Source organism: Camelus ferus, chromosome 25, assembly GCF_009834535.1.
Source record: "Camelus ferus isolate YT-003-E chromosome 25, BCGSAC_Cfer_1.0, whole genome shotgun sequence".
Taxonomy (NCBI): Eukaryota; Metazoa; Chordata; class Mammalia; order Artiodactyla; family Camelidae; genus Camelus; species Camelus ferus.
Genome location: NC_045720.1, coordinates 30,484,508 through 30,509,737, shown reverse-complemented (window position 1 = coordinate 30,509,737; position 25,230 = coordinate 30,484,508). Strand labels below are relative to the sequence as shown.

At 35.0% G+C, this 25,230-nt stretch overlaps 1 protein-coding gene across 5 annotated transcripts in view; it reads right to left on the bottom strand.

Moving 5' to 3' along the window:
• Positions 1-2,242: 2,242 nt before the first annotated feature.
• The window catches only part of RNF19A (ring finger protein 19A, RBR E3 ubiquitin protein ligase), a 50,633-nt gene continuing 27,645 nt past the window's right edge, over positions 2,243-25,230 (bottom strand). For 4 of the 5 annotated variants that reach the window (XM_032468185.1, XM_032468186.1, XM_032468189.1 and 1 more), the window contains 8 exons: positions 20,729-20,937; positions 14,759-14,903; positions 13,899-14,061; positions 11,167-11,281; positions 10,499-10,660; positions 6,506-6,719; positions 5,062-5,205; positions 2,243-4,446 (listed from right to left, as the gene is read on the bottom strand). In XM_032468185.1, the coding sequence (XP_032324076.1) occupies positions 3,756-4,446; positions 5,062-5,205; positions 6,506-6,719; positions 10,499-10,660; positions 11,167-11,281; positions 13,899-14,061; positions 14,759-14,903; positions 20,729-20,937 (1,843 nt within the window). In that variant the 3' untranslated portion in view covers positions 2,243-3,755. The remainder of the gene's footprint in view (positions 4,447-5,061; positions 5,206-6,505; positions 6,720-10,498; positions 10,661-11,166; positions 11,282-13,898; positions 14,062-14,758; positions 14,904-20,728; positions 20,938-25,230) is intronic. The other variant, XM_032468188.1, reaches the window with a different exon arrangement.

Sequence of the window (25,230 nt, the reverse complement as noted above, 5' to 3'; positions counted from 1 at the left end):
CATACACACCCCACATCTTCTCTATCCGTTCATCTTTAGGTTGCTTCCATATCTTGGCTACTGTAAATAACACTGCAATGAATGTAGCATGTATACGTATCTTTCCAAATTAGTGCTTTTGTTTTCTTTGGAAAAATACTCAGAAGTAGAATTGCTGGATCATATGGTAATTCTATTTTCAAGTTTTTGTTAAGCCTCTAAACTGTTTTCCATAGTGGTTGTACCAATTCACATATCCACCAACAGTGCAGGAGGGTTCCCTTTTCTCCACATCCTCACCAATACTTGTTGTTTGTTGTCTTTTTTTGATAAGTCATTCTGACAGGTATGAGATGATGTCTCATTGAAGTTTTGATTTCCATTTCCCTGATGATTAGTGATGTTGAGCATCTTTTCATGTGCCTGTTAGCTCTGTCTTTTCTGGAAAAATGTCTATTCAGGTCCTCTGCCACTTTTTTAGTGGAATTTTTTTCCTTCTGATACTGAGTTGTATGAATTCTTTATATATTTTACATATTAACCTCTTATCAGACATGTCATTTGCAAACATCGCCTCTTATTCAGTAGCCTTTTTGTTTGATGGTGTCCTTTCTCTGTGCAAAAGCAAGTGGGTCTGATCTGGGCTCCTTTCAAATGTCTGCTTCTGCACTGGGACTCAGAGCAGGTGAGATTCTGCATGCGTCCTCTGAGAACAGTCTCGGTTTCCTGTAGCCCCCCAGCTCTCAAATGGAAGTCCTGCTGTTTAGAACCAGCCTGTTTTTCAAAAAGTTGTTTTTCAAACCAGATGTCCTGGGGGCTCACTTTCCAGCACAGGAGCCCGATGTGGGGCTCAGGCCCCTCACTCCCTGGGGAGGATCTCTGTGCTTGTGACGGTCCTTCCATTTGTGGCTCACTGACCTGGCTGGGGGTGGGAGTCCTGACTGTACCGCATCTCTGCTCCTCCTACCCACCTTGTTGTGGCTCCTGCTTTATATCTTTAGTTGCGCAAAGTCTTTCCACTAGTCTTCAGGTCGTTCTCATATATAATTGTTCTGTAAATAGTTGTAGTTTTGGTGGCCTGTGGGAAGAGGTGAGTTCAGGGTCTTCCTTCTACACCATCGTGGGGAAGCTCTCCAAAATTTATATTTAACCAGAAAATATGCTATGAAAAGTCTTACATATTTATAAAGTAACCCAATTTCCAGTGAAAACAAGAGTAATGAATTTTATGAATTCAACATAAGAAGCTAACTAATCCAGCGCCCTGAAGCTGGAACTTCGTACACTGAAGAGAACCCAGTTAAACTGCTGGCCTCCGTAATGAACAGTAGGTGTGTGGTAATTATCTTTGTATTCTCTACCGTGGGATTCTCCCCACAGGCCTTAAAGGAAGCAAAGTTTGAAGTGTTTTAAAAAGATTTTGGTGAGTTAAGGCCTGTCTTGAACTCTGGAGTATTCTCTTATGCTATGCTAGCCCAGGGTTGAGCTCCAGGGGAATCTGGTTTGGTCCTAATTTAATCCAAGTTTGAAGGACCCTTGGGAGATGAGTTAGCCAGTTGAAAGGTTGGGAGCACTTTCAGAGTGAGACTGAGGTGGTCCTGGCTGAGGGTACAAGCAGGAGAGGCATGGGACGAGCCACCTGCACTCACTCCCACAGGCACCGCTTCCGCCATCTTCCTCCTAAACCACTTAGCTCTCCATTTAGCCTTTAGCTTTTCACAGAAATGTCAAGAAGGTTGTCAACATATTCTTATACATTTTTTCATAAAGTATGAATTAACTGTGTAACAGGAAAACAGAGAAACCATCTATGCATTTTATAGAGGCTCTGAGAATAGAAAGCATTTCATTACAATTATAGGCTTGAATTTAAATGGCTCTCGTGTCATAACCTAATGTTGCCAGAGTAGAATCTCTTAAAACAGTCTAAGATCTTTTTCCTTTTCTGTTAAGATGAGGATTTATAATACTTTTCTCTTCACAATTTAATGGTAGATCTATGTGTACTTTCCAACCAATTTACTTAAAAAAAATGAAATTATGTTGATGAATAAAACAGCTTCTTTCTGGAGGAAAGGCAGGTATCAGACATGAAGAAAGGATAGTTTCTAACACTCTTTGTTGAGAAGTTCAGCAGGTGCTCCCTCTGGGCTGAGACTAGGATGCAGGATCATCTCAGTGGCCTGCAATTATTTATGAATAACAACCACATGGCAAATGAATACTCCTGTTCTTATAAAAACACTTGTGCACAAACCATAAGGCAGTGATACATTAGTATTTACATTTATTTCATGTATGCAGTTTACACACTCACTACTGAACAAAACTGGAATGCAAACAAATATACAGAAACCATAATAAGCATTATCAAATAAAATAACTGGCACTAGTGTTATAAGCATATTAATGGACCTGGTGAGAAAAAGTGATGAAAGAAGACTGCAGCCCATATGGCATTTTTCTTTTTGTCAAAAGAAAATGCTCAGTAGCACCATAATGGTAATACTTAAAGGAAACACGTAAGATGGAACATTTTAACCGCTATCATTGAGGTTAGCCTGTTTTATTTAAGTGAATTATAAGGAACTTAGCAGTACAGGCAGTATTTTGGCCAACTTCTGTTTATGTCAGCTAAGTATCTTCCATAAACAAAAGCAAAGGAAAAATAAAGCCAGTCGTGTATGGACCCCTCCTTACTACTTGGTACAAACTCTGCACCATGCTTTGATTTCATGACTAGAGAAGATACACATGTTAAAAACTGAGGTTATGTAAAGTTACTCACTAAAGCCTGAGTGTGTCTTTGGTAGGCTAATACTTTTTCAGCATTGTTATTATTAATCATATTGATGTTTATCTATCATGTATTTTTCTACATTCTACATAATCCAAGGTGGCTAGAGGGGACGTTGTGGAAAACAATACAGCAAAACCCTCAACAAGCAGGCCCTTTAAATCCAGTCTATTCCAAAGGCACCAAGAATCAATGGGGTGCAAACTTCCCCTTAGTGAAAGGTGACTTTTTTTGTAACACTTGTAAACTAGTGGAATTTTATTTTGCAGTTTGATATGTCTTATTTGGTGCTGTCAGTATACTTAATTACCTACTTTAACACTTTTCTTGTAAGATGGCATCAACAATATACAAGATATATAGAGTACCAGGTATTTCTATTTCAAAGTTGTGCAAAAAGTGCCAGTCTTGCTCGAAGTGTCTAAGTATCCAAATGGTAGCAAATGGGCTGCATTAAGCTTTATATATCCACATTGCATATGAAGAAAAAAAATGAAATTTATGCCCAGTTATGAATAGAAATGTTACAAAGAGTATCATATACTGAGAGTAACCTGCAAGTATCCCTTAGTGGTTTCAATAAAATGTCACTAACCACTTATCCCTAAGCCTCAACTCTTCTTCATAAGAATGCTATAGAACTGTATTAGTATTTTATACTGATTATAAATTAAGCCAAATTTCTATCTAACTACACAAGTAAGTGCTTCAAGCAATGTTTTGTGGCAAACACACAAAACATAATTCTCTAAAGAATTACTGTCCTTACAATAACGCACTTTTAAAGCCTTCATTTCATAGTTTGGTAATTAAGATCCACATGAAATACAACGCTTTGCTGAACACAGAAAATGTATCTGCATTATGATTATGTAATCCGGCATCTGCTGGTAACCTGAAACCTAAATGAGTCACATGTAGTTTAATGAGCTCCAAACAAGGTTGTTCAGCGGTAATTATTTTGCAGCATTTACAAGGTCTAAATCTCAGTCTGAATCGCAACTTTTAATTCCATCGTCTGATGTGAGTGGTTGTTATTTGTTTCTTTCAGTGCATTACCAAGATACAAATCAACACTGGGTTTTATTCCACCGTCACCATGCTCTTCAGCAATGTGATTCGACTGCGGGACTTCCGAGTGGGCAAGCACGGAAGCAAGCACAGAAGCGCTACGCTGATGCGGGGAATTTTCCAGACGGTCACTTTCCACCTCAGGAAGAATGCTAACAGCAGCAAAGCGGGCGTGATAATCAGTGGAACCATGACTACAAGAAGTTTTCATGCTTTCTAGGTCAGAACAGCTAAATTCAGAGAAATGACTAGAGTGGGAATCCGCTACTGATGGCATACTGTCACTGAGGGACGGAGCCTCAAATTCACTTGAGTTCGTGCTTTGCTGTTCTAACAATTGGGCATCCATGTCCTCTCTGGTCTCATTTATCTTCATGTTACCCTTTTTTCTCAATTTACCACTTTTTGATTTCTTTCCTGCTGTTGCTTCTTTGGACCACTTGGTGGCACTGGATTTACCTTCATGCAGGCCACTGGATGAGCCACCAGGATGACTTCGGGCTGCACTGCCATCCTCCACACTACTGCTTCCACTGTTGTGCCTGAATTTGGATGGCTTTGATTCAATATCTACTTGAACCTCCATACTGTTGCCTTCTCTGGAATATAAGAGTAAAAAATATAAATTTCTGATTTCCATTTTTTTTTTTTAAATTCAAATGACAGCAAAGGGGTAGAGGTTTCTGTGTGAAAAAATTCAAAGACTATAAAAGCTATCAGGACAAACTAATACAAGGATACATTCTATGAAAGGAAAAAAATGCTTGAAATAAGAAGACTGTCTTTATAATAATGCTTCAATTAAAAAAAAAGAAACCTTTTGCTTGTGCTGTTCCAGGTACCATGCTACCTTCTCTATTTTTTTTTCAGAATAGCTTTATTGAGATATAATTTACTTATCATAGAATTTACCTGTTTAAAGTGCAAAATTCAGTGGTTTATAGTATATATTTGTGCAACCATCACCACTACCAAATATTTTCATCATCCCCCAAAGAAACCCTGTACCTATTAACAGCTAGTTCCCATTCTTCCCTTCCTCGACCCTGGCAATCACTAATCTTTCTGTCCCGCTGGATTTGCCTATTCTGGACATCTCATCATTTTCTTTTTCCAGAGAACCTAATAGTCGATAACCATTATTCATAATAATTCTGCCTAATGATAAGGATAGTTCTTTACAAATTAATTTTAAAAAATACTTCTTTTCTTACTTGTCCAGTGGGATGTAGGAATTCAGAATGGACCCTGCCATGGCCTTGGTGCTGGCGTTGTCACTAACTGTCCCCAGACTGACTGTGCCAGACTCTCCACTTAGACTGTACCGTTCTTTCTGTACATCTGCTTGTACTTCCAGCCTTCAAGAGAGGGGTATCAGGTAAAAACCAAACTTACATATAACATCACCACTGCTATAACAAAAATATTATCTTTAAATAATTCATTTAAGAGCTCTAGTAACAAGAAGCTACTTTAGAAACAATTATAAACATTATTTTTTTAGTTTCCTTTTATTTGATTATTCTAATTCTACTGCAGCACAATGAACAGTAGCAGCTATCCAAGTATGAGAAAATTCGCTGTCTGCCAAGTAAGGTTGTAACAGAAGAACACAAAAAGAACCCAAAGGGTTTTAACTTAAATATGCTTCATTATTCTCACTCAGGATGTGGCATTTTTCTTGCCACATTTCAGTGCAAAACACCAAATCTGAATACAAATAAATACATTAAAAACCATTGTATATATGTGTGTATATGCATGACTGGGACATTGTGCTATACACCAGAGACTGGCACACTGTAATTGACTGTACTTCAATTAATAAAAATATAAAAAAAAAATTCTACATGACAGATCAGTGGATCAAAAAATCCTGGGCATCTGTGTATTAAAGATGGTTCTAAATTTAACACCTAACTCTTTAGAAAAGATACAATATGCACCGCTATAATTTAAAAGTTTGTGTTTGAAAGCACATTACATAAAAATAAAATAAGTATTACTGATTTATCTTTTAATTCATGTACTCTGCCCTATGTTTACACACACACACACAAAGCTAATAAAACAGAAGTAAAGAAAGTGAATTAAAGAGGAAACAAGGGAAGATAAAATGCTTTCACATGTCCTACTTATCTACATGACTTTGGGTAAACGACTTCGTGAGAAGGAAATAACCATTAACACACAGAGGGACCCAGGCAGACTACCCCAGCCCTCAGTTCATGTGTTGCCAGGTATCCGGACTCCACCTGCTCCCCCAGGCTTCAGCCAATGTCTCATTTCCTAACGTCCAGCTGCGGTCACCTCCAGAGTCAAGTCCAGGCTTATGGGACTGCCTTTTCTGTGTTAACTGACAGTCCTAGCATTGATTCATAACATAAGATCTGACAAGTGCAGTGAGAAAAATGGCATAATGTTATGCCTTAGGCTTAGTTTTTACCTAATCATGGACATACTGTGACAGAAAATTCAAATGAGTAAAACTTTCCCTACTCACTCTTTACCACTAAATTTCATTTTTTGAAACATTACTGTTTTCAACGCTGACACATTAGGGTTATATGTAATCATGCTTTGTGTCCAAAGTTCTCATCTGTTTAATAATTTGGAGTTAACAGAAGGCAAAAACAAAACAAAGCATATCTGTCTTACCTGTTAAAACAGTTTACCATGGCACTTCCTGACAGACTCCCCGTTATACTGGCTCCAGCCAGTGCCATGGTGCTGGCCGTCTCACTCAGGTTGTCCCGGATGGCTCCTATTCGATCCATGTGGCTGCCGCTTGCACTCAAACTGCCAGTCAGACCACCAACACTTCCCTCCCCTATGCTAGGGTTGTGTCTTGCTTCTGCTACTGAAGTTGTGTCTAAATGCAAATATTTCAAAGAAATTAAGTACAATTATTAATTTTCCTCTCAAAGGTCTTCATGATTTCAGATAGAACATATTTTCATATAAAGTATAAAACATACACAGGAGTAGAAGAGATGTCTGGAGTCAGGGACACACAACTATGGGGTAAGTGTAAAGGGAACTATCTCACCACGTAGAGCTGGATTAGGGACTCACCCTCGGTTTTAAATGGTCACCACAGGCATACCTTGGAGATACTGTGGGTTCAGTTTCAGACCATGGCAATAAAGTAAGTCACATGAATATCTGGGTTTCCCAGTGCAAATGAAAGTTATGTTTATACTATACTACAGTCAAATGTGCAACAGCATTATGTCTTAAAGAAGCCAACGTATGTACCTTGATTAAAAAATACTTTACTGCTGCTGGGCATGGTGATCGTGCGCCTATAGTCCCGGCTACTCGGGAGGCTGAGGCAGGAGGGTCACTCGGGCCCGGGAGTTCTGGGCTGTAGCGTGCTATGCCGACCAGGTATCTGCACTAAGTTCAGCACCAACATGGTGATCCCCTGGGAGCGGGGACCACCAGGTTGTCTAAGGAGGGATGAACCGGCCCAGGTAGGAAAAAATACTTGATTGCTAAAAAAAAAAAATGCTAACCATCATCTGACAACTCAGAGTTGCACCAAACCTTCAATTTGTAAAAAAAAATGCAATTATCTTCAGAGTACAATAAAGCTAGGTGCAATAAAATGAGATATGTTTGTACTTTAGAAAAAAAATCTAGAAGATTTAGAAATTCTATGAAGAACCTGGTTGTTAAAATTAATTTAGCTGACTTCAGAAGAAAATTATGTGAGTTTTTCATAATGCCATTTGCAGCAACATGGATGCTCCTGGAGAATGTCATTCTAAGTGAAGTAAGCCAGAAAGAGAAAGAAAAATACCATATGAGACTGCTCATATGTGGAATCTAAAAAACAAAAACAAAAAGAAACAAACAAACAAAAACAAAGCGTAAATACAGGACAGAAATAGACTCACAGACAGAGAATACAGACTTGTGGTTGCCAGGGGGGAGGAGGGTGGGAAGGGATAGACTGGGATTTCAAAATTGCAGAATAGATAAACAAGATTACACTGTATAGCACAGGGAAATATACACAAAATGTTACGATAACTCACAGAGAAAAAAATGTGACAATGAGTGTGTATATGTCCATGAATGACTGAAAAATTGTGCTGAACACTGGAATTTGACACATTGTAAAATGATTATAAATCAATAAAAAATGTTAAAAAAATTATGTGAGTTTTTAATAAGGGTGTCATTTAAAGAGCTTGGTATTCTCTAGGTCAGTAAGAATGAGTTACAAGTTTTCTTGATACAGTCCACAGTTCCTACTGTCTATAAGCAATTACGAGATCTGACACCACTGTATCCCAATCTTATAGTACTTTTCACATGCTTGTATTGAAGGATTTGCTTATTTGCTTCAATATATGAGCTCCTATTACATAGCCAACACTAATAAGCAGTGAGGACACAGTGAATCAAAGAGACAAACATCCTGCCTTCAAGAAGCTTACACTCTAGTTGGGAAGAGCAGTAAGTAAAATTATATGGTGAGAAATGCCATGAGAAAAAATAAAGCAGAGTAAAGGGGGGTGAGTACGACAGTGAGAGTGACAAGGTGTGTCTATGTGCCTGCGTGCTGCTTTCTACCATGGGGGCAGAGAAGGCCTCTCGGATAAGGTGACACTTGTAAAAACCCAAAGGAAGTGCAGGTGTAAGTCATGATCTTATCTGGGGGAAGAGTATTCCAGACAGAGGGAACTGCAAGTTTAAAAACCTAGAAGTGGAAATATGTCTGGCATCCTCAACGTCAAGGATGGGCGGTATAATACAGAGGGACAAGGGATGAGTTCAGAGATGTAGCTCAGAAATGATCATGGGGTACTTACGGGCCATGATAAGGATTTTGGATTCCATCCCCCTCGCCCTCAGGATAGTTAAGAAGCACTGGGAAAATTGTGAACATAAGAAAGACATGATTTAACTCATGTTTTAACTCATGTTTTAGAAGTATCACTATGTGGAATAGTGAGTGGAAGGGGAGAAGCTGAAGGATCAGTTAAGAATATTACTACAGGCCAAGGAAGAAGAGAGTAGCCTAGACTAGTGGAGCAGCAGTAGAGAGGGTGAGAAAGGTCTGAATTATGGCTAAATATTGAAGGAAGCAGCAGAATTTGCTAATGGATCAGACGTAGGGTGAAAAGGGAGAGTAACACTAAGAGAAGTTTTGGCACAGCAATGGCAAGAATGGAGAAGCTACCTGACGAGGTGAGGATGACTGACAGAACACAGGCTGTGGAGTCAAGAGTTCAGTCACAGAGAAGTTAAGCTTGAAATCCTTGTTAGACATTCAAGTACAGATTAAAGATGAGAGTTAGATGTACAAGTATAAAGTTCAGAGGACAGTTCTAGCCCAGATATAAACTGAAGAGTGGTCAGTTTATTTACTGTGGTATATTATTTACCAGAGATTACCTAGATAAAGAAGAGAAATATGAGAACTGAACCCTGGGAAACCCCAAAATTTAGCAGTTAGGAGAGGAAAATGAATCAGCAAAGAAGACTGGAGTGGCCAGGAGACACGATGAGATGAGAAGTTGTTTTCCAGAAGACAAGCAGAGAAAATGTGTCAATAAAGAGGGCGTGGTCTACCATGTCAGGTGTACTGTTGTATTAAAATGAAAACCAAGAACTGGCCAGTATATTTGATGACATGGAAGTGACTGATGACTCTGCTTTGGTGGAGTGGCAGAGATGAAATTCTGGAATAGCAGGGACCAAAATCTGACTGAAGTGAGTTCATGAGAGTTAAGAAAGAGAACATTATTTTGCACAAACGCTCGATTACACGCAAACCTTATTTTACTGCACTTCACAGTTACTGAGTTTTCGTTTTGTTTTTAACAAGTTAAGGGTTTGTGGCAATTCTGCTTTGACCAAGTCTACCAGTACCATTTTCCCAACATCATTTGCTCACTTTGTGTCTCTGTGTCACAATATGGTAATTCTTGCAATATTTTAAACCTTTTCAAACAATATTTAACAATATTATCTTTGTTGTGGTGATGTGTGATCTTTGATGTTACTATTGTCATTGTTTTGGGGCACCATGAACTGTGCCCACATATGACAGTGAACTTAATCAATAAATGTGTGTTGTGTGCATATTCTGACTGCTCCACCAATGGGCTGTTCCCTGTCTCTCTCCCTTCTCCTCAGGCCTCCCTATTCTCTGAGACCCAATATTGAAATTAGGCCAATTAACAACCCTACAATGACCTCCAAGTTTTCAAGTAAAAGGAAGAGTCGCACATATCTCACTTTAAATCAAAAGCTAGAAACGATTAAGCTCAGTGAGGAAGGCACATCAAAAGCTGAGGCAGGCCAAAGGCTAGGTTAGCCAAGTTACAAATGCAAAGAAAAATTCTTGAAGGAAATTAAAAGCCCCACTTCAGTGAACACATGAATTATCAGAAAGCACAACAGCTTTATTGCTGATACGGAGAAAGTTGTAGTAGTTTGGATAGAAGATCAAACCAGTCCCAACATTCCCCTAAACCAAAGCCTAATTAACAGCAAGGCCCTAACTCTCTTCACCTCCAGGTGAACACTATAGGGCTAGTAATAGGGAAATGCAAAGTCTGCCTTGCGTCTTATCTACAGCCTCCACTCATGCACACTGCTAGTAAGTACGTTTTCTTCCTTTGTAGGACTTACCTACAGCCGTGTTAGTTCCACCAACATTTATATCATTTTCATCATCAAATTCAATCCTGACTCCTTTTCCATTCCCTGCTGAGACTCCACAACCTCCACTTCGGCAGAGAGAAATTGGAACAACGCCGTAGACGTAAGCTAACATAATAGGAACACCAATCCCTAAAGAAGAATTAAATTAGTCACTACAAACCAAAAAGTAAATCACAGACACACATGCTTTATTAAGTCTTTTTGAGAGAACTGTACAGGAGAAAAGTGTTAGGGTTCTGCAACCCTTGCCAAAAGTGAATTTACCAGCTGTTAAACGATGCAAACAGACGCAAAGCTTCTAGCTTATCAGGTAACACATGAGGAAAAAAAAAAATAATGCAGACCTTTTTCTTTTTCAGTGCCAGGGCTCTAAATTGTATTCTGATGGGGAGGAAGGGACATTAGCCACTAATAATCTACCAACTGTCCCGAACGCTAGGTTCTTGGGTTCATACTACTTTTAACCAACATGGTTACTGAATGGGAGGCTCTCAGTAGGCCCAGCTTAAATTGTCCTTAAATTAATAAAAATGTAACTCTCTTATCTTCAACAATATAATGCTTTGTTTTTTAAAAATTTCCACAAACTAATTCTATAAAATTTGAGGTAATTAGTATTTTTAAGCATTTCTTACCTACAGTTACTGCAGCTACAACTGGAGATACAATTACAGACAATGTTACACCACCTGCTATGGCCAGATTCCGCTTGTGTTTTGAAACATCCTTGCCTTCATATCGATTGTGAATCTGAAATTAAAAATAAAAATGGGGGTGATGGATTAAATAAAAAATATATTATATACATATTTAAATGAAATAGGCCTACATTTCCTAGAAATTCCCAGAATAATTTCATAGTTAAGTATCCTAATTCAAGGTAAACATACTACTGTTCTTAAATCATATTCTTACACATAATTTGCTCCTTATTAATAATTTGCTTACATAAGACAGTGATTTAATAGATTTTACTTTATGTTTACTTTTAAATAGTCTTGAGTAAAACTAATCCTTTTAATGTTATTCAAGAACAATATACATTATATTTTGAGCAAAGAAGAAGGAATTAAGGATACTGTTTTCAACATAGTTATGAGTTAGATGTTGGACTAATAGGATTAATTCTAAGAAACTTAGCATTCCACAGGTTTCTAAACAAACAACCCTAAATGGTAAAAATTGGCTCCTAGGAGAAGTGTTTAAAATCCTTTTTTAAAAAAAATTAACCATAAAAGCAGTACTAATAAACAAATAATACTAAACAGAAACAAATTTTTCCTCAGATCCCTTTTTATGGAGAAAAATATTATCAAATGACTCAGGTTCCTGGGCTCCCACTTATAGCTCAAAGTTAGGGGTAGAAAAAGAATAAAAGAATGATGCTGCCAGAGGACAGGAGTTGGATCTACTTAGCATCTTTGTAGAGGACAGGTGTTAATAAACAGAACTTAATATCACCATGAAAGTGTCTTGTGAGATACCATATGAACTTCAGGAAATAGCTCAGTGTCTTTGTTCTCCTGGTTTCCAAGGGCTAAAGCTAATAAAGTACATTTCCCCTTGGTTTCAAGACAGATTCAAAACAGCTTCAAAAGTGTACAGGTAGTCTCTCAAAATACTTCACTTGTTTATAAACAGTATTACAGACAAGGCATAATGAAATAATCTATCATTATGCAGTTATTTTGAAGGCTGCAGAGTACAACGAATCTTGTGGGATGTATTAAATAGTGAAAAGGCTGGGATGGGGAATGGGCAAAGCATGCATGGGACAAGGAACACTTATATTTCCTAGTCAGAATCCTGTTCCCCAAAACTGACTATATGTTCTCAGGGAATGGGCCTCTACATTTCCTAAATAGTCCACGCAGACATAGATGGCAGACTTTCCCAAGGTACCTTTCATTCAAACGTTTGAGTACATGTTTGAAAAAAGGAGACTTGTTACTGTACCTAAGACTGAACAATGAGGTAAATAATCTCTCCTCTATAAATTATTCGTAGGTGTGTGCAATACAACAGCCTCTCTTTCCCTTCTACTTCTAAGTAAACAGTTTTGTTTTCAGCCAAACCTTTGGACAACTGTATGAAAATTACTGTAATCAGCTACTATGTTTGGGACTTTAAATTTAGTTACTTAAAATCTTTTGAAATAAACATTTGGCTCATCAATATCTTTGTCCTCTGTCCCAAAGCTAACTTAAAAAAAACAGTATGTATTGTTATTTTTCTGATTTTAAAAGTAATATATATTGAACATAAAAAAAAAAAAGTGGCTGTTATATGAAGGAGGATTAGCCTTGTACTGAGTTTGGTTCCAAAAGACAGAACTAGAATTAAATGAAATAATTTAAAGGGAGACAGATTCTGACTCACTGTAAGAATTTTCTAACACTTACAGCTCCCTGGCAATAGAATGGACTGTCCCACCATTGAAATGCCCAAATGGCTAGTTTGAAATTTATCAAGAATCTTATATTAAGGGTTTATGCATTTGGGTTTACATCCCAGTTCTGTTTCTTTCTGTGTATCTGAAGATAAGTTACATAAATTTTCCTAAACTTCAAAAGTTTAACATATAAATTGCTGTGAGGTTAAAATGAGTCAAAGTACATAAAACACCCACCATATAATTAGAACTCAACAAATGCTATTTCCCTTTTTAAAAAATTCCTATACTTTGTTCTGCTTGGGTGCATGGTTGGGATTAGATAATTTCTGAAGTTACTTCTCAATTCTGAGATTCTGTTAACTTAGGCAACAGCAGACTTCTTAGCCACTTCCTAAATTATCCCTTTAATCTTTCAAAAAAATTATTTGCTTGACTCATGAAGCATAATTCATCATTCAGGCCAGTGGTAAGTATTGGTGTTCTGACTTGTACAAGATTGTTATAATCTACAAAACAGCATATTTACTAATAACAGTAAAAAAAAAAAACCCTTGAATTAAAGTTGGAAATAATTCAGGAACTGGCTGATTATTCTTTATCTGAGGGCATATGTTATTTAGCTATTAACTTCTTACAGACCTGACTTTATAAGGATCTACCCATGAGAAAAATGTCAGATGTGCATACTTAAGTATTTTATACTTAAAGTTGATTTATAATGTAAATGTACTAAAGGTTTTAGAGTCATATAATTTTAAAGCAAGTCTACTTTTTATACATACATACAAGCTTGTAAAACACTGAAAATTTACTATCTTATGAAAAAACAGTAATTGTTTTATACTTATGATACTGAAAATAATCTTTGTCTTTCAAAATAAACAAAAAATAAAATAAAAAAGCAAAACCATCAATCCTAAATCTAAAGATTTAAAATAAGATAATAAATCAGCAAGGAAGTATGCAGTTTACCTTACGGCCCACATACACAGGAATGCCAATAATCATTGCAGGGATAGCAATGCCAGCTATTAAAGCAATTCCTACAGGAGCACCAACAAGTGTTCCCAGCTGCCACAGTATTTTCTTCTTTCGGCTCCAGGGTTTCTTCCCCCAAAAAGTACATCCCGATGGACTAAAGGAAAAAATTATAATGTAAAGTAACTGCTGCAAAACATCAGAACAATAACTTACTATAGTATGTTCAGCAATGACTGTAAAAGAAGCCTCAAGCTTAGGAATGAGTTTTCCCCCCCTTTCTTTGAATTCTGAGTTCATTAAAAGTCAAAAAATCAAGGTAAAAGCCACCATAAACTATAGTAAAAGGATACTGATAACTGGGATTGAGGTTAAATATTTATCCTTAGTCCTCCATTAGCCTCAAAACCTTACATTAGTTTTTGAAGAGTAAATTAATGTAAAATATGCTTATTTTATCCCTGTTTTCAGCACAGAACTATCTGATTATATCAATAAACTCATTCTGTGGCCTAAATGAAGAAATTTATATATGAGAAAATTAAATGGAAATATTTATGACCTAGCATAATTACACAAGGTATTAAATGCTAGCTTTCAAGTTAAACAAAAAACAAAACAAAACAAAAAAAGAAGCAATTTCTGTTTCTTATTTTTGACTATTAATTCCAAGTGACTAGCATAATAATTGGGCTCCGGTTAAATTCATGTAATTAGAATAAAACAGATCCCTTCAAGCATCTTATAAATCCCAAGTTCAAAAATACCTAGGATAATACTTTTTCCAGAAAAGTCTTTTTGTCTTGCAATATAGAATTATATTTAGATATAAACAGCCCCTTCTACAAGCTTACCTTAGGTAATGTAAATCTGAGATCTCTTTCATACACAACCAACAAAACTCACAACCACAGACAGCACATGTCATGTGATTACAGCTCCCATCATTCATCTTTATTATGTAAGCAGCACATCGTGGACATGGCTTTATATCATCAGCTATTAGGAAAACAAAGAGACATTTAGTATATGAAACTGGTCTAAAAATAATTTTTAGTAGTTTATCAATTGTAGTCCTGCCAAAGAATCTTAACATGTACTGTTATTTTTAGTATATAATGCACTTTTCCTTCTGAGAAAGGAACATATTTTAGATTAAATTTTCAAACTGTAAACATTTTCGAAACACAGTAGGAGAAAACTGAGGACAAAGAATAACAGAATAGTAACAAGAGAAATGAGAATCAAGGACAGCTCTAGGCAAACTGCGAACTATATGAAATTTATCTTTGTCCCGACCCCACAGCTGTGTCAATGAGTGGCTTTTCATATTCTCTCTTCTAACCGTTTCCACTTAACATGTAGATATTCTGTATACTGTTCCTTTAGTGAATGAACACAGGAAATGACAATTTGATAGTAATCTGAAGCACTATATACAAAAAGCACTATGAGTTTACTTCTCTCTTCTAAGTAACATCAACTTTGAATGCTGTAAAAATAACAATACAGACATCTGTAGAAGAGCAGCCTTTTTCTCATATTTTAATTCATACAATAGACAGGTGGGCCTTGCAAAGAATCAGAGCCTAAATAAAAGGGAGAAGCTAAGAGGCTAAGGAAGGATTATAAACACTTAATGGAAAACAGTTTCAGAATTAAAGCAACCATATGTTGATCATGCTCCTGATTGCTTTTAATTAATCATCTTTGTCCATTTTATTCATTTGTTCAAATGCTGTTGTTATATACTTTGTGCATAGTAATATGGTTACAATGCACACATTGCCAAGTTAAAATCAAGTGGTACATAACTTTAGGAATCACTGACACAGGGTAAGAGTTATTTCCAATTATATGATGATTTTGAACTTTGGCATCGATTTAACTAGCAACTACCAATTATTCACTGTCACTAGTAGCCACCTGTATTTTGTAACTACTATAGACAGTTAAGAAAAGATTTGTATACTGCTAGTCACGGAATTCAAGTATTCGTTCCAATTTCTTACATGATAAGCATTAAGCTACATTTTATCTTCCTTTCTACAAGTTTTATGGTCAAATTTTACCTGTGTTTTATCAGTGATTTTGGGTTTCCTCAGTGCTTCACTTAGCTGTTTTTTAACTTAAGAACTGGTCAATGCTCACAACTAGTATTTTAACAATTCAAGCAATTTTGAGCAAACTGATAACTTGATGTAGCCAAACCAAGACAAATGATAATTACTAGAATATGCAAATTAAAAATATCCATGAGTCAAAACTGGACAGCTGCATGTAAATCAATGAAGTTAGAATACTTCCTTACACCATACACAAAAATAAACTCAAAATGGCTTAAAGACTTAAACATATGACAAGACACAATAAATCTCCTAGAAGAAAACACAGGCAAAACGTTATCTCACATACATCTCAGCAATGTTCTCCTAGAGCAGTCTACCCAAGCAATAGAAATAAAAGCAAAAAAACCCCAAATGGGACCTAATGAAACTTACAAGCTTTTGTACAGCGAAGGAAATCATAAGCAAAACAACCACCTATGGAATGGGACAAAATATTTGCAAAAGATTAGACTGACAAGAGCTTGTTTTCCAGAATATATAAATAGCTCATATGACTTAAGAAAAAAACAAACAACTCAATCCAAAAATGGGCAGAAGACCTAAACAAGTAATTCTCCAATGAAGACATACGAATGACCAATAGGTAAGTGAAAAAATGCTCAATATCACTAATTATCAGAGAAATGCAAATCAAAAACTACAATGAGGTATCACCTCACACCAGTCAGAATGGCCATCATTCAAAAGGCTACAAATTATAAATGCTGGAGAGGCTGTGGAGAAAAGGAAATCCTCCTACACTGTTGGTGGGAATGCAATTTGATGCAGTCATTGTGGAAAACAGTATGGAGATTTTTCAAAAGACTAAAACTAGACTTAGCATATGACCCAGCAATCCCACTCTTGGGCATATAACCAGTGGGAACCTTAATTAAAAAAAGACACCTGCACCCCAATGTTCATAGCAGCACTATTTACAATAGCCAAGACACAGAAACATTCTAAATGTCCATCGACAGATGATCAGATAAAGAAGTTGTGGTTTATTTATACAATGGACTACTACTTAACCATAAAAAATGATAAAAATAATGCCATTTGCAGCAACGTGGATGGCCCTGGAGAATGTCATTCTAAGTGAAGTAAGCCAGAAAGAGAAACAAAAATACCATATGGTATCACTCATATGTGGAATTTAAAAAAAAAAGACAAAAGAATTTATATATAAAACAGAAACAGACTCACAGACAGAATACAGACTTGTCGTTGCCAGGGGGGAGGGGGATGGGAAGGGATAAACTGGGAGTTCGAGATTTGCAGACACTGACTGGTATACATAAAATAGATAAACAAGTTCATACTGTATGACACAGGGAATTATATTCAGTATCTTGTAGTAGCTTACAGTGAAAAAGAATGTGAAAATGAATATACGTATGTTCATGTATGGCTGGGGCATTGTGCTGTACGCCAGAAACTGACACAACATTGTAAACTGACTGTGCCTCAATAAAAAAAAAAATCTGTAAGTCATGATTTAAATGATCCAAAGAACATAAAATTCTGCTCTAAAATTTTTTTAACATTGGGGCATGAATGAAAAAAAGCTGGCTTTTATAGCTAATATAATGTCTAGTACATCAAATTAAAAAAATGCTAATTCTATCTGCTTAAGTGATCTATTAATTGATAAAACTTCCTCATCCCAGAGTATACTCAAGCAGTACATATCCTAATTAGAGATGATAGCAGAGACTCAGGCTTTGGCTCTGATATATGCATTAAGAACAAACTGAAAGTTGACATCTCCATTTATTCTATGGTTCTAAAAAACACAAAACAGCCTTTTAATATGCTACAACTACATGTTAGAGAATTAATACCGTAATCAATATATTTTTGATATGTCTCTTTATGTATCTGTACCTGCAAGTTTTCACTCTCTGTATACTTATTTTTCTACAAAAAGCTTTTTTGTCTTTGTCTCTTTTCCTAAAAGCAAACTAGAAAAAAAAAATTTATTGTGCACATTAGATAATATATTTCTCTCAAAACAGTGTCAAAAAGCAAAAATCCTAAATAAAACTGTTTTACTGATTATACGGTCAAATGATGCCTCATTCTCTAAACAACAATTAATCTACAGCTCATTTATATTAAAAAAAAAGCTTGCCATTTCTATTCAAAGTATTTGGCAAAGCTCGTGTATTTTTTTAAATTACAGTATTTCTACTTATTGTTAAAATATGGGCCATTGTCATGTTAAAAAAAACAGGTTACAAATACTATGTTCTTAAAATTTGTTTTAAAACTTTCCCCATCCCACCTCTCCACATCACCTGTAAAAACTTACAGCAAAATATTAACAGTGGTTATCTCTAGGGGTGGCTGTAGTAGGGGATAGAGGTGACGGTGGGGAGTCAAATATACTTTTATAAAGGGGTAAAAATATGGTAACAAAAATGAAAAGTATGTGTCTCATTTAAAGTGCAACTCTAAGTGTATTAACTCCCTAGCTCTAAGTCTCATGCTGATGTAGTACTAATACAGTTTAAAGACAAATATAATCATAATATAAATTATTTAATGTATCATATGATTAAGCATACTTATTTATCTTCAGGTGACTGATTAGAAACAGCCAACCAATTATAACTATTACACCAAGCAATTATTAAAAGTGCAGACTATTTTTTAAAGTATAATGATAATGAGACACACAAAAAATACCAAAATACCTGGAATAACAGGAATTTATAAAACTATTTTAGACGGTAATTCCCTTTTTTCTTTTCAGAAGTCAGCAAGAAACCAAGTTCAAGTTTTAAATTTTTTATAGATTAAATCAGAAGAAACTGTCACATAAACATCTATTCTGAGAGCTCTGAGTTTTGGAGCACTGTAGGTAAAAACGCATGTACTTTGAATTTTCTGAACTATGAGATAAAGATTTTTAAACCAACATGGAAAAATTCCAAATAAAGTTTAAAGTAATCATCCTGGGAGGCAATTTATTCCAACAATGCCACTATTTAACTCAAATCATTTGGAAGTTTGTCTTTCATAATTACTTTCAAAGCTACTTTACATTAAAAGAAGACACCCTCATGATCATATAATCATATCTTACTTTGGATCCACCCCAAACCAATGTTTCAACTTGGTATGTTACCCTAGTTGTTAAGACTTAGTCATACCCAGAAACCAAACTGATGTTAAGAGGATAATTTAAAGTGAATGTATGAGGATCTAAAGGTTATGGCCAAACATAACAAAGTTTAAGCACTGCTTAAACAAACATAAAATCTCCCATGGTGACTACAATAAGGAAGACGAAGATTCATCTGGATGACTAAATCACGATGTTTACTTTAAAATTAATAACAAAAGACATCTTTTAGTCATTAAAAAAAAAAAAAAAAAGATGGTCCAGATAAATGTGTATCTCTAGCAGGTGACTGTGGTTTCTTAAGTTTCCCTATTTCATATAGCCAGAGCACTTACTCTGAGCCTGGAAATGTTTCAACCTTATGGACCTAAGTATTAGTATCTTCATTTTACAGATAAGGCAAGTAACTTGCTCAGGGTCACACAGAGAATAAGTGGAGAAGCTAGAATTTAAATCCAGACAGTCTGATTCCACAGTCCATTCTCTTACTCTATGTGTCTTTGTGTCCTGTAAATATCCATCTCCACTTAGAGAAAAGGGGTATCATTTCCAACTGCACCATTTAATAGCTATAGCTGACTCTGCAGAAGAAAGTTTAGGTGTATTCGGGTTCTCTCTGAATTGCTTTTGAACCAATACTGACAAATTATTATTAGTATCTTTGGAGTTCCACCCCAAATCTTCAGGACAGGAAATAAGTCAATTAGCAAACACATGTGAAAATCCATGTCCATTATGCAAAATATTAAGTGTTGAATTTAAAGTTTATTTAATTTTAAATCCAAGTAAGACCTTATTTCTTTCTAGTAGCATAAAGTGTGTGACTACCTCAGCACACTGCTGGTAGGAATGTAAATTTTTTTCATAAATTTCTGTATATTCCAAATTTTTCCCTTTTACAATCAATAAGAAAAGTGAATTTTTTAAAAAAAATGACTGAAATTCCAATGAACAACGAAAATTCTATGAATGTAAAATATTAATTTTTTGAATTTTTATTCAAAGAACATTAAGATGGTCAGATTTTTTTTTAATTTTTGAGATTTATGAGATGCATGTTTGTTCATGTATAGAACTCCAGGTAATTTTTAAATTCCCAGCCAAAGACACAAAGTTCTTAGTGTACTCCCCATTATGGTATGAATCCTTGATCCTACAGTATCTGTAAATAAAAGAATTATTTTGCAAAAAATGTAAATGAAAAGAATTCCAAAAGTAAATACTGTTTTAAATCTGTAACTCTGTGATATTTTTACAATTAGAAATAATTTAAGGGTGATACATTCAAAAGTAATATTTTAATGAAAACATTTGCTAAGCTTTGCATTAAACACCTTCACAGTTTCAGACCATCTTCAGCTATCAGTTACATAAGTTATTATTGACACTTCCTTTTTTTTAACAATAAAATCTCTCCAATCTCAATACCACTTTCTTCCACAGGAAAGAATGTTTCTGGGACAGAAATACTAACATGTAAAACACTTTCGAAAACTAAAAGGAGACAGGGACTGAATATGGCATTTTTTATCAAAATAATTCCTGTATGTGTCAAAATTTTACTAAAAAAAGTTAGATGTAAATACCTGCTGCTCCAGACTCTTGACTATAACTGATAGAGGAAGAACGTATAGTTCTCAGACGTAAACTCTGGGCTCTCTCCTGTCGAGCAGCATCACAGGTCTGATTGGGGTGCCAAATCTGTTTACAATGGTAGCAAAACTCTGTTCCACAGCCTTCTCGCCCACAAGTTAATTTTGGACAGCTAGCACATCCAAATGCTATCACAGCATACCTTGAAAGAACAGGAAAAAAGATGTAAAATATGATGTAAAATAAGAGATATTCATTAAGTAAAAATATTTTCCAACTTAAATGTATTCCTGAAAAAGTTTTCTATTTATGCATGAGCTAACAGTCATAAACCCAACATTAATAATGTCATCTACAAATGATGACATATAAATGACTAAAAAACATTATTAAAGTTTAATTTTTAACTTTTAGCTTTCAACTTTTAACCAGGATATCAAACTATATATTTGGCCTAATCCCAATTTTATAAGAATTTTATTAAATTAGTATTGTATACATATAGAAAAGACCAAGAGGAAACACACCAAAAATCCCGACAGTAGTTTTTCTGGTATGAGGGTTTTTCTTCTTTATATATTTCTACATTTCTAATTTTTACAGTTATTTGTTACTTTTAAAATCAGAAAGATAAAAAAATTACCTATTTAAAATGATAATAACTATGAATGTTACATCTGTCACTCAATAGTAAGTGAGGCCAATTCTTACATCTTGTGAGTATCTTATATTTACACATAAATTCTCATATTTTTGTTTATTAGATGCATGGCAGAAGTGGTCTCTGGTGCCAATCTTCTACCAAAAAGTACACAAATTTTAATTTCTCAATTAGGAAATTTGTTTTTTTGCTTCAGATAAGACTGAGAACAGTAAGTAGATTTATGATTAGACCTAATATCTATTTTCTGAGTTAATATTTTTGGCACTTAAAATTTTTTTCTGACTTAAATTCTGGGCACTCTTGGCATTTATCTCAGAGCAATGAAAACTTATGTTCACACAAATGTTTACAGTGGCTTTGTTTGTGATAGCCCCAAACTGGAAACAGCCCAGATGTTCTTCAATAGGTGAATGGTTAAACAAACTATGATGCATACGTACCATGGGATACTACTTAACAACAAAAATTAAACTACTGATACACTTAACAACTTAGGTGAATCTCTGGGGAATTATGCTGAGTGAAAAAATTCAATCTTAAAAAGTTAACATACTTTGTGATTCCATTTACATAACATTTTTGAAACAATAACATTTTAGAAATGGAAAACAGATTAGTGGTAGTCAGAAGTTAGAGATGAGGTAGGGGTGGGAGTGGACAAGAGAGAGATGGATGTATTTAAAATGAGCAATATGAGGGTTTTTTGTTGTGATGGACTGTTCAGTACCTTGACTGTGGTGGTAGATAAATCTACAGGTGATAAAATGGTATATAACTAAATACACACACACAAATAAGTACAAGTAAAACTGGGGAAATCTGAATAAGATAGGTAGATTGTATCAATGCCAATATCCTGGTTATAATACTATTTTATAGCTTTGCAAAATGGTAACACTGAGGCAAACTGGGTGAAGGATACACAGAATTTCTCTATTATTTTTTACAACTACACATAAACCCACAATTATCTCAATAAAATTTTCAATTAAAAAGTCTAGGGGCTTCTGGTTCTCTTTGTAAGAGAAACAAGTCATTTATGTGTAAGAGGCTTTTGTAAATAGCAAACATTTCCTTTTGCCTAGAAATTTACGGGAATTTTCAGGGTTTCTCTTGTTAAAGGCAATAAATTTTAAATAATAGTTATAAGTGAGATTTTACTGAATTTCAAGATAATCTATTAAATTATGCAAAATTTTAAGTCAAGAAGTTCCTCTATTTTTGGACCTATTGCTCCCTTAGTATCTCGTTCTTTAAAATTAAATTTTGTATCTTTTCTCTTTTTTTGGAGCAAAGAAAGATTTATTGCAGGGCCAAGCAAGGAGGACAAACAGATGGCCTGTGCTAAAACAAAACAAAACAAAACAAAACCCTCGAACTCCAAATTTTACATTTTAAATTCCAATTTATTTCTGACAGACCAATTCTCCAATTACCACTGTCTATCATAAATACCTTCAAACGTGACTGAACTGAAGACAATTTTAATCAACATGGGGTAATCTAGCAAAGTTTCATTTCCCTGAGCTTTAATATTTCCCTGAGGGCTTATTCACTGCAATCTCAATAAAAAGAAAAAAATTCTTCAAAGCCTATCTTCTCCCAACTCATAATCTAAAGCAGTCTCTTTAACTGTAATTTCAATGAAAAGGAAATGACATTCTCTTCTAAACCTCTTTTTTATTCCACTTTTTCCTGAAGGAAGAAGGGAAGAGGAATGACAGAATGGGGAAATCTGTGTGTGTACAGAGGACAACGCTAAGCCCAACTTTTTTTTTGTTTTTAAGTCAGTCGCAATTTATAATGGCAGAAGAAAAGTTCTGTTTGGTTGTTTTTTGGGGGGGAGGGGAAGGTAATTAGGTTTACTTATTTACAGATTACTACTATTACTATTCTGGGGGGGAGGCAATTAGGCTTATTTATTTTTAGAGGAGGTACTGGGGATTGAACCCAGGACCTAGTGCATGCTAAGCATGTGCTCTACCACATGAGCTATACCTTCCCCCTAGAAGAAAAGTTTAGACTACCTGGTTCAAGTTCCACTTCCACTACTTATTACCTGCATAATTTTATATAAGTAACATAATCTCCCTACAGCTAAGTATTCCCAAACATAAAAAAGGGATTCACTGACTTTGGCTTAGCCTCAATATTCAGCCAAAAATCAGCTTCAGTCCTGGCCTTGATCTGTAGTAGGCCAAATAAGCAAATGATGGCTTCAAACCTCTGCATTTATGTTTGATTAATGACCATGTGATCATATAAGTTATGATCATTTCTACATCAATATAAATAAATGTATGTCACTTAGACTGAACATTAATATCTGAATATCCATTTAAGAATAAACATTGATAACCATTCTAGGGATAAGAGTAAAAATCTTACTGCTTTATACAGTGAAATTTTACTGGACAACTGAAGTATAAGTATACATTGTGTTGCGAGAATAAAATGCAATCATTCTTAGTATGATTGTGAGAGCCAACTTTAGATACAAACAAAATTTTTCAAATAAATAAGGAAACAGATTTACAGTAAAGATGAATATAGAGTGTTAAACTAGATAAACTAAGAACTTATCCTTTCTAAGCAAATTAATATTTACAAAATAGATGAGGCAGATTAATAAAATTAGGCTATATCATAATTCTAATCTTTGTAGAGTATACTAGTATATCACTAAACAAAACTTTAAAGAAGTGACTTAATTTCTACTTAGTGATTTATGCTATCTAGAGATAGCCTTTCAAGAGAAAGTTCTATTAGGGAATTCTTCACATCTGGACCAGAAGAATTAAAAGCAAAAGGTCAGAAAAAAAAAAAAGCAGGTCAATTTTGCCATTTAAAAATTTCATTAACAAGAGAAGTTCCAAAATCTAGTAAATTATCCATAATAAAATGAAAGGGTATGGCAAGAAAACAGAGAAAACTGAGGACTCAAAATGCATTTTCTTCTCAATAAACTTCCAAACAGCTTCATAAATTGCTTTAATATGAAAATTCCTTATAGTTTGGGGTCTAGATACTTAAGCTTGTTGAAAATGACTGCTTATAGATAACGACTATCAATCTAGAATTTTTCAAATATGCAGCATAATTTTCAGGAGCAAACTAACAGCTGACATGTAGAGTAATTATATCTGCTTTATTATGTCAAACATTTAATATCTGATCACTAATTTTATAAAAATATTTCTTGAAATTTTATATTTATTCTTGTATCCCAGAAGTTCATCACATCAGTCAAATTGATGATATTTGACTTTAGCCTTGGATGAGTATCAATTAACATATGGCCACTTCGCTTTTGCTGAAAATTTAGGTTTTGATGCATCTCAAAAACTGGAATAATAAAAACACACAACACATGTGTTTGTGTGTGCACACACATGCGTGCAGGGAGGGAGGAAGACAGCGAAAGAGAGGAGAGGACAGGTGGGAGAGAGGAAGAGAATTAGTTCACAGCATATCATATATACTCAAATGTTACAGTACATCAAACTTGTTTTATGCTACTTCACAGTACTTAGTAATAGAAAAGCTAAGATACCATACCCCAGAGCTAAACAATTTAGTCCCATTCAATCTGAGCAAATTCCAAAGAAAAATAGGATTATATTTAATAGTACTAACCAAATATTTTCACAAATGTGTATATTTATAACTACAAAAGTTAAGGTAGTTTGTCTAGAAGTTTATTCTTATGCAAACAGTTGTTGAGTGCTTATTATGTAAGTGTTCCATTCTTATACATACTCAATCCTAATAATAACCGTGTTAGGCACATTCTGTAATACATCAAGGAATTAAATGTACATAGCATTCATA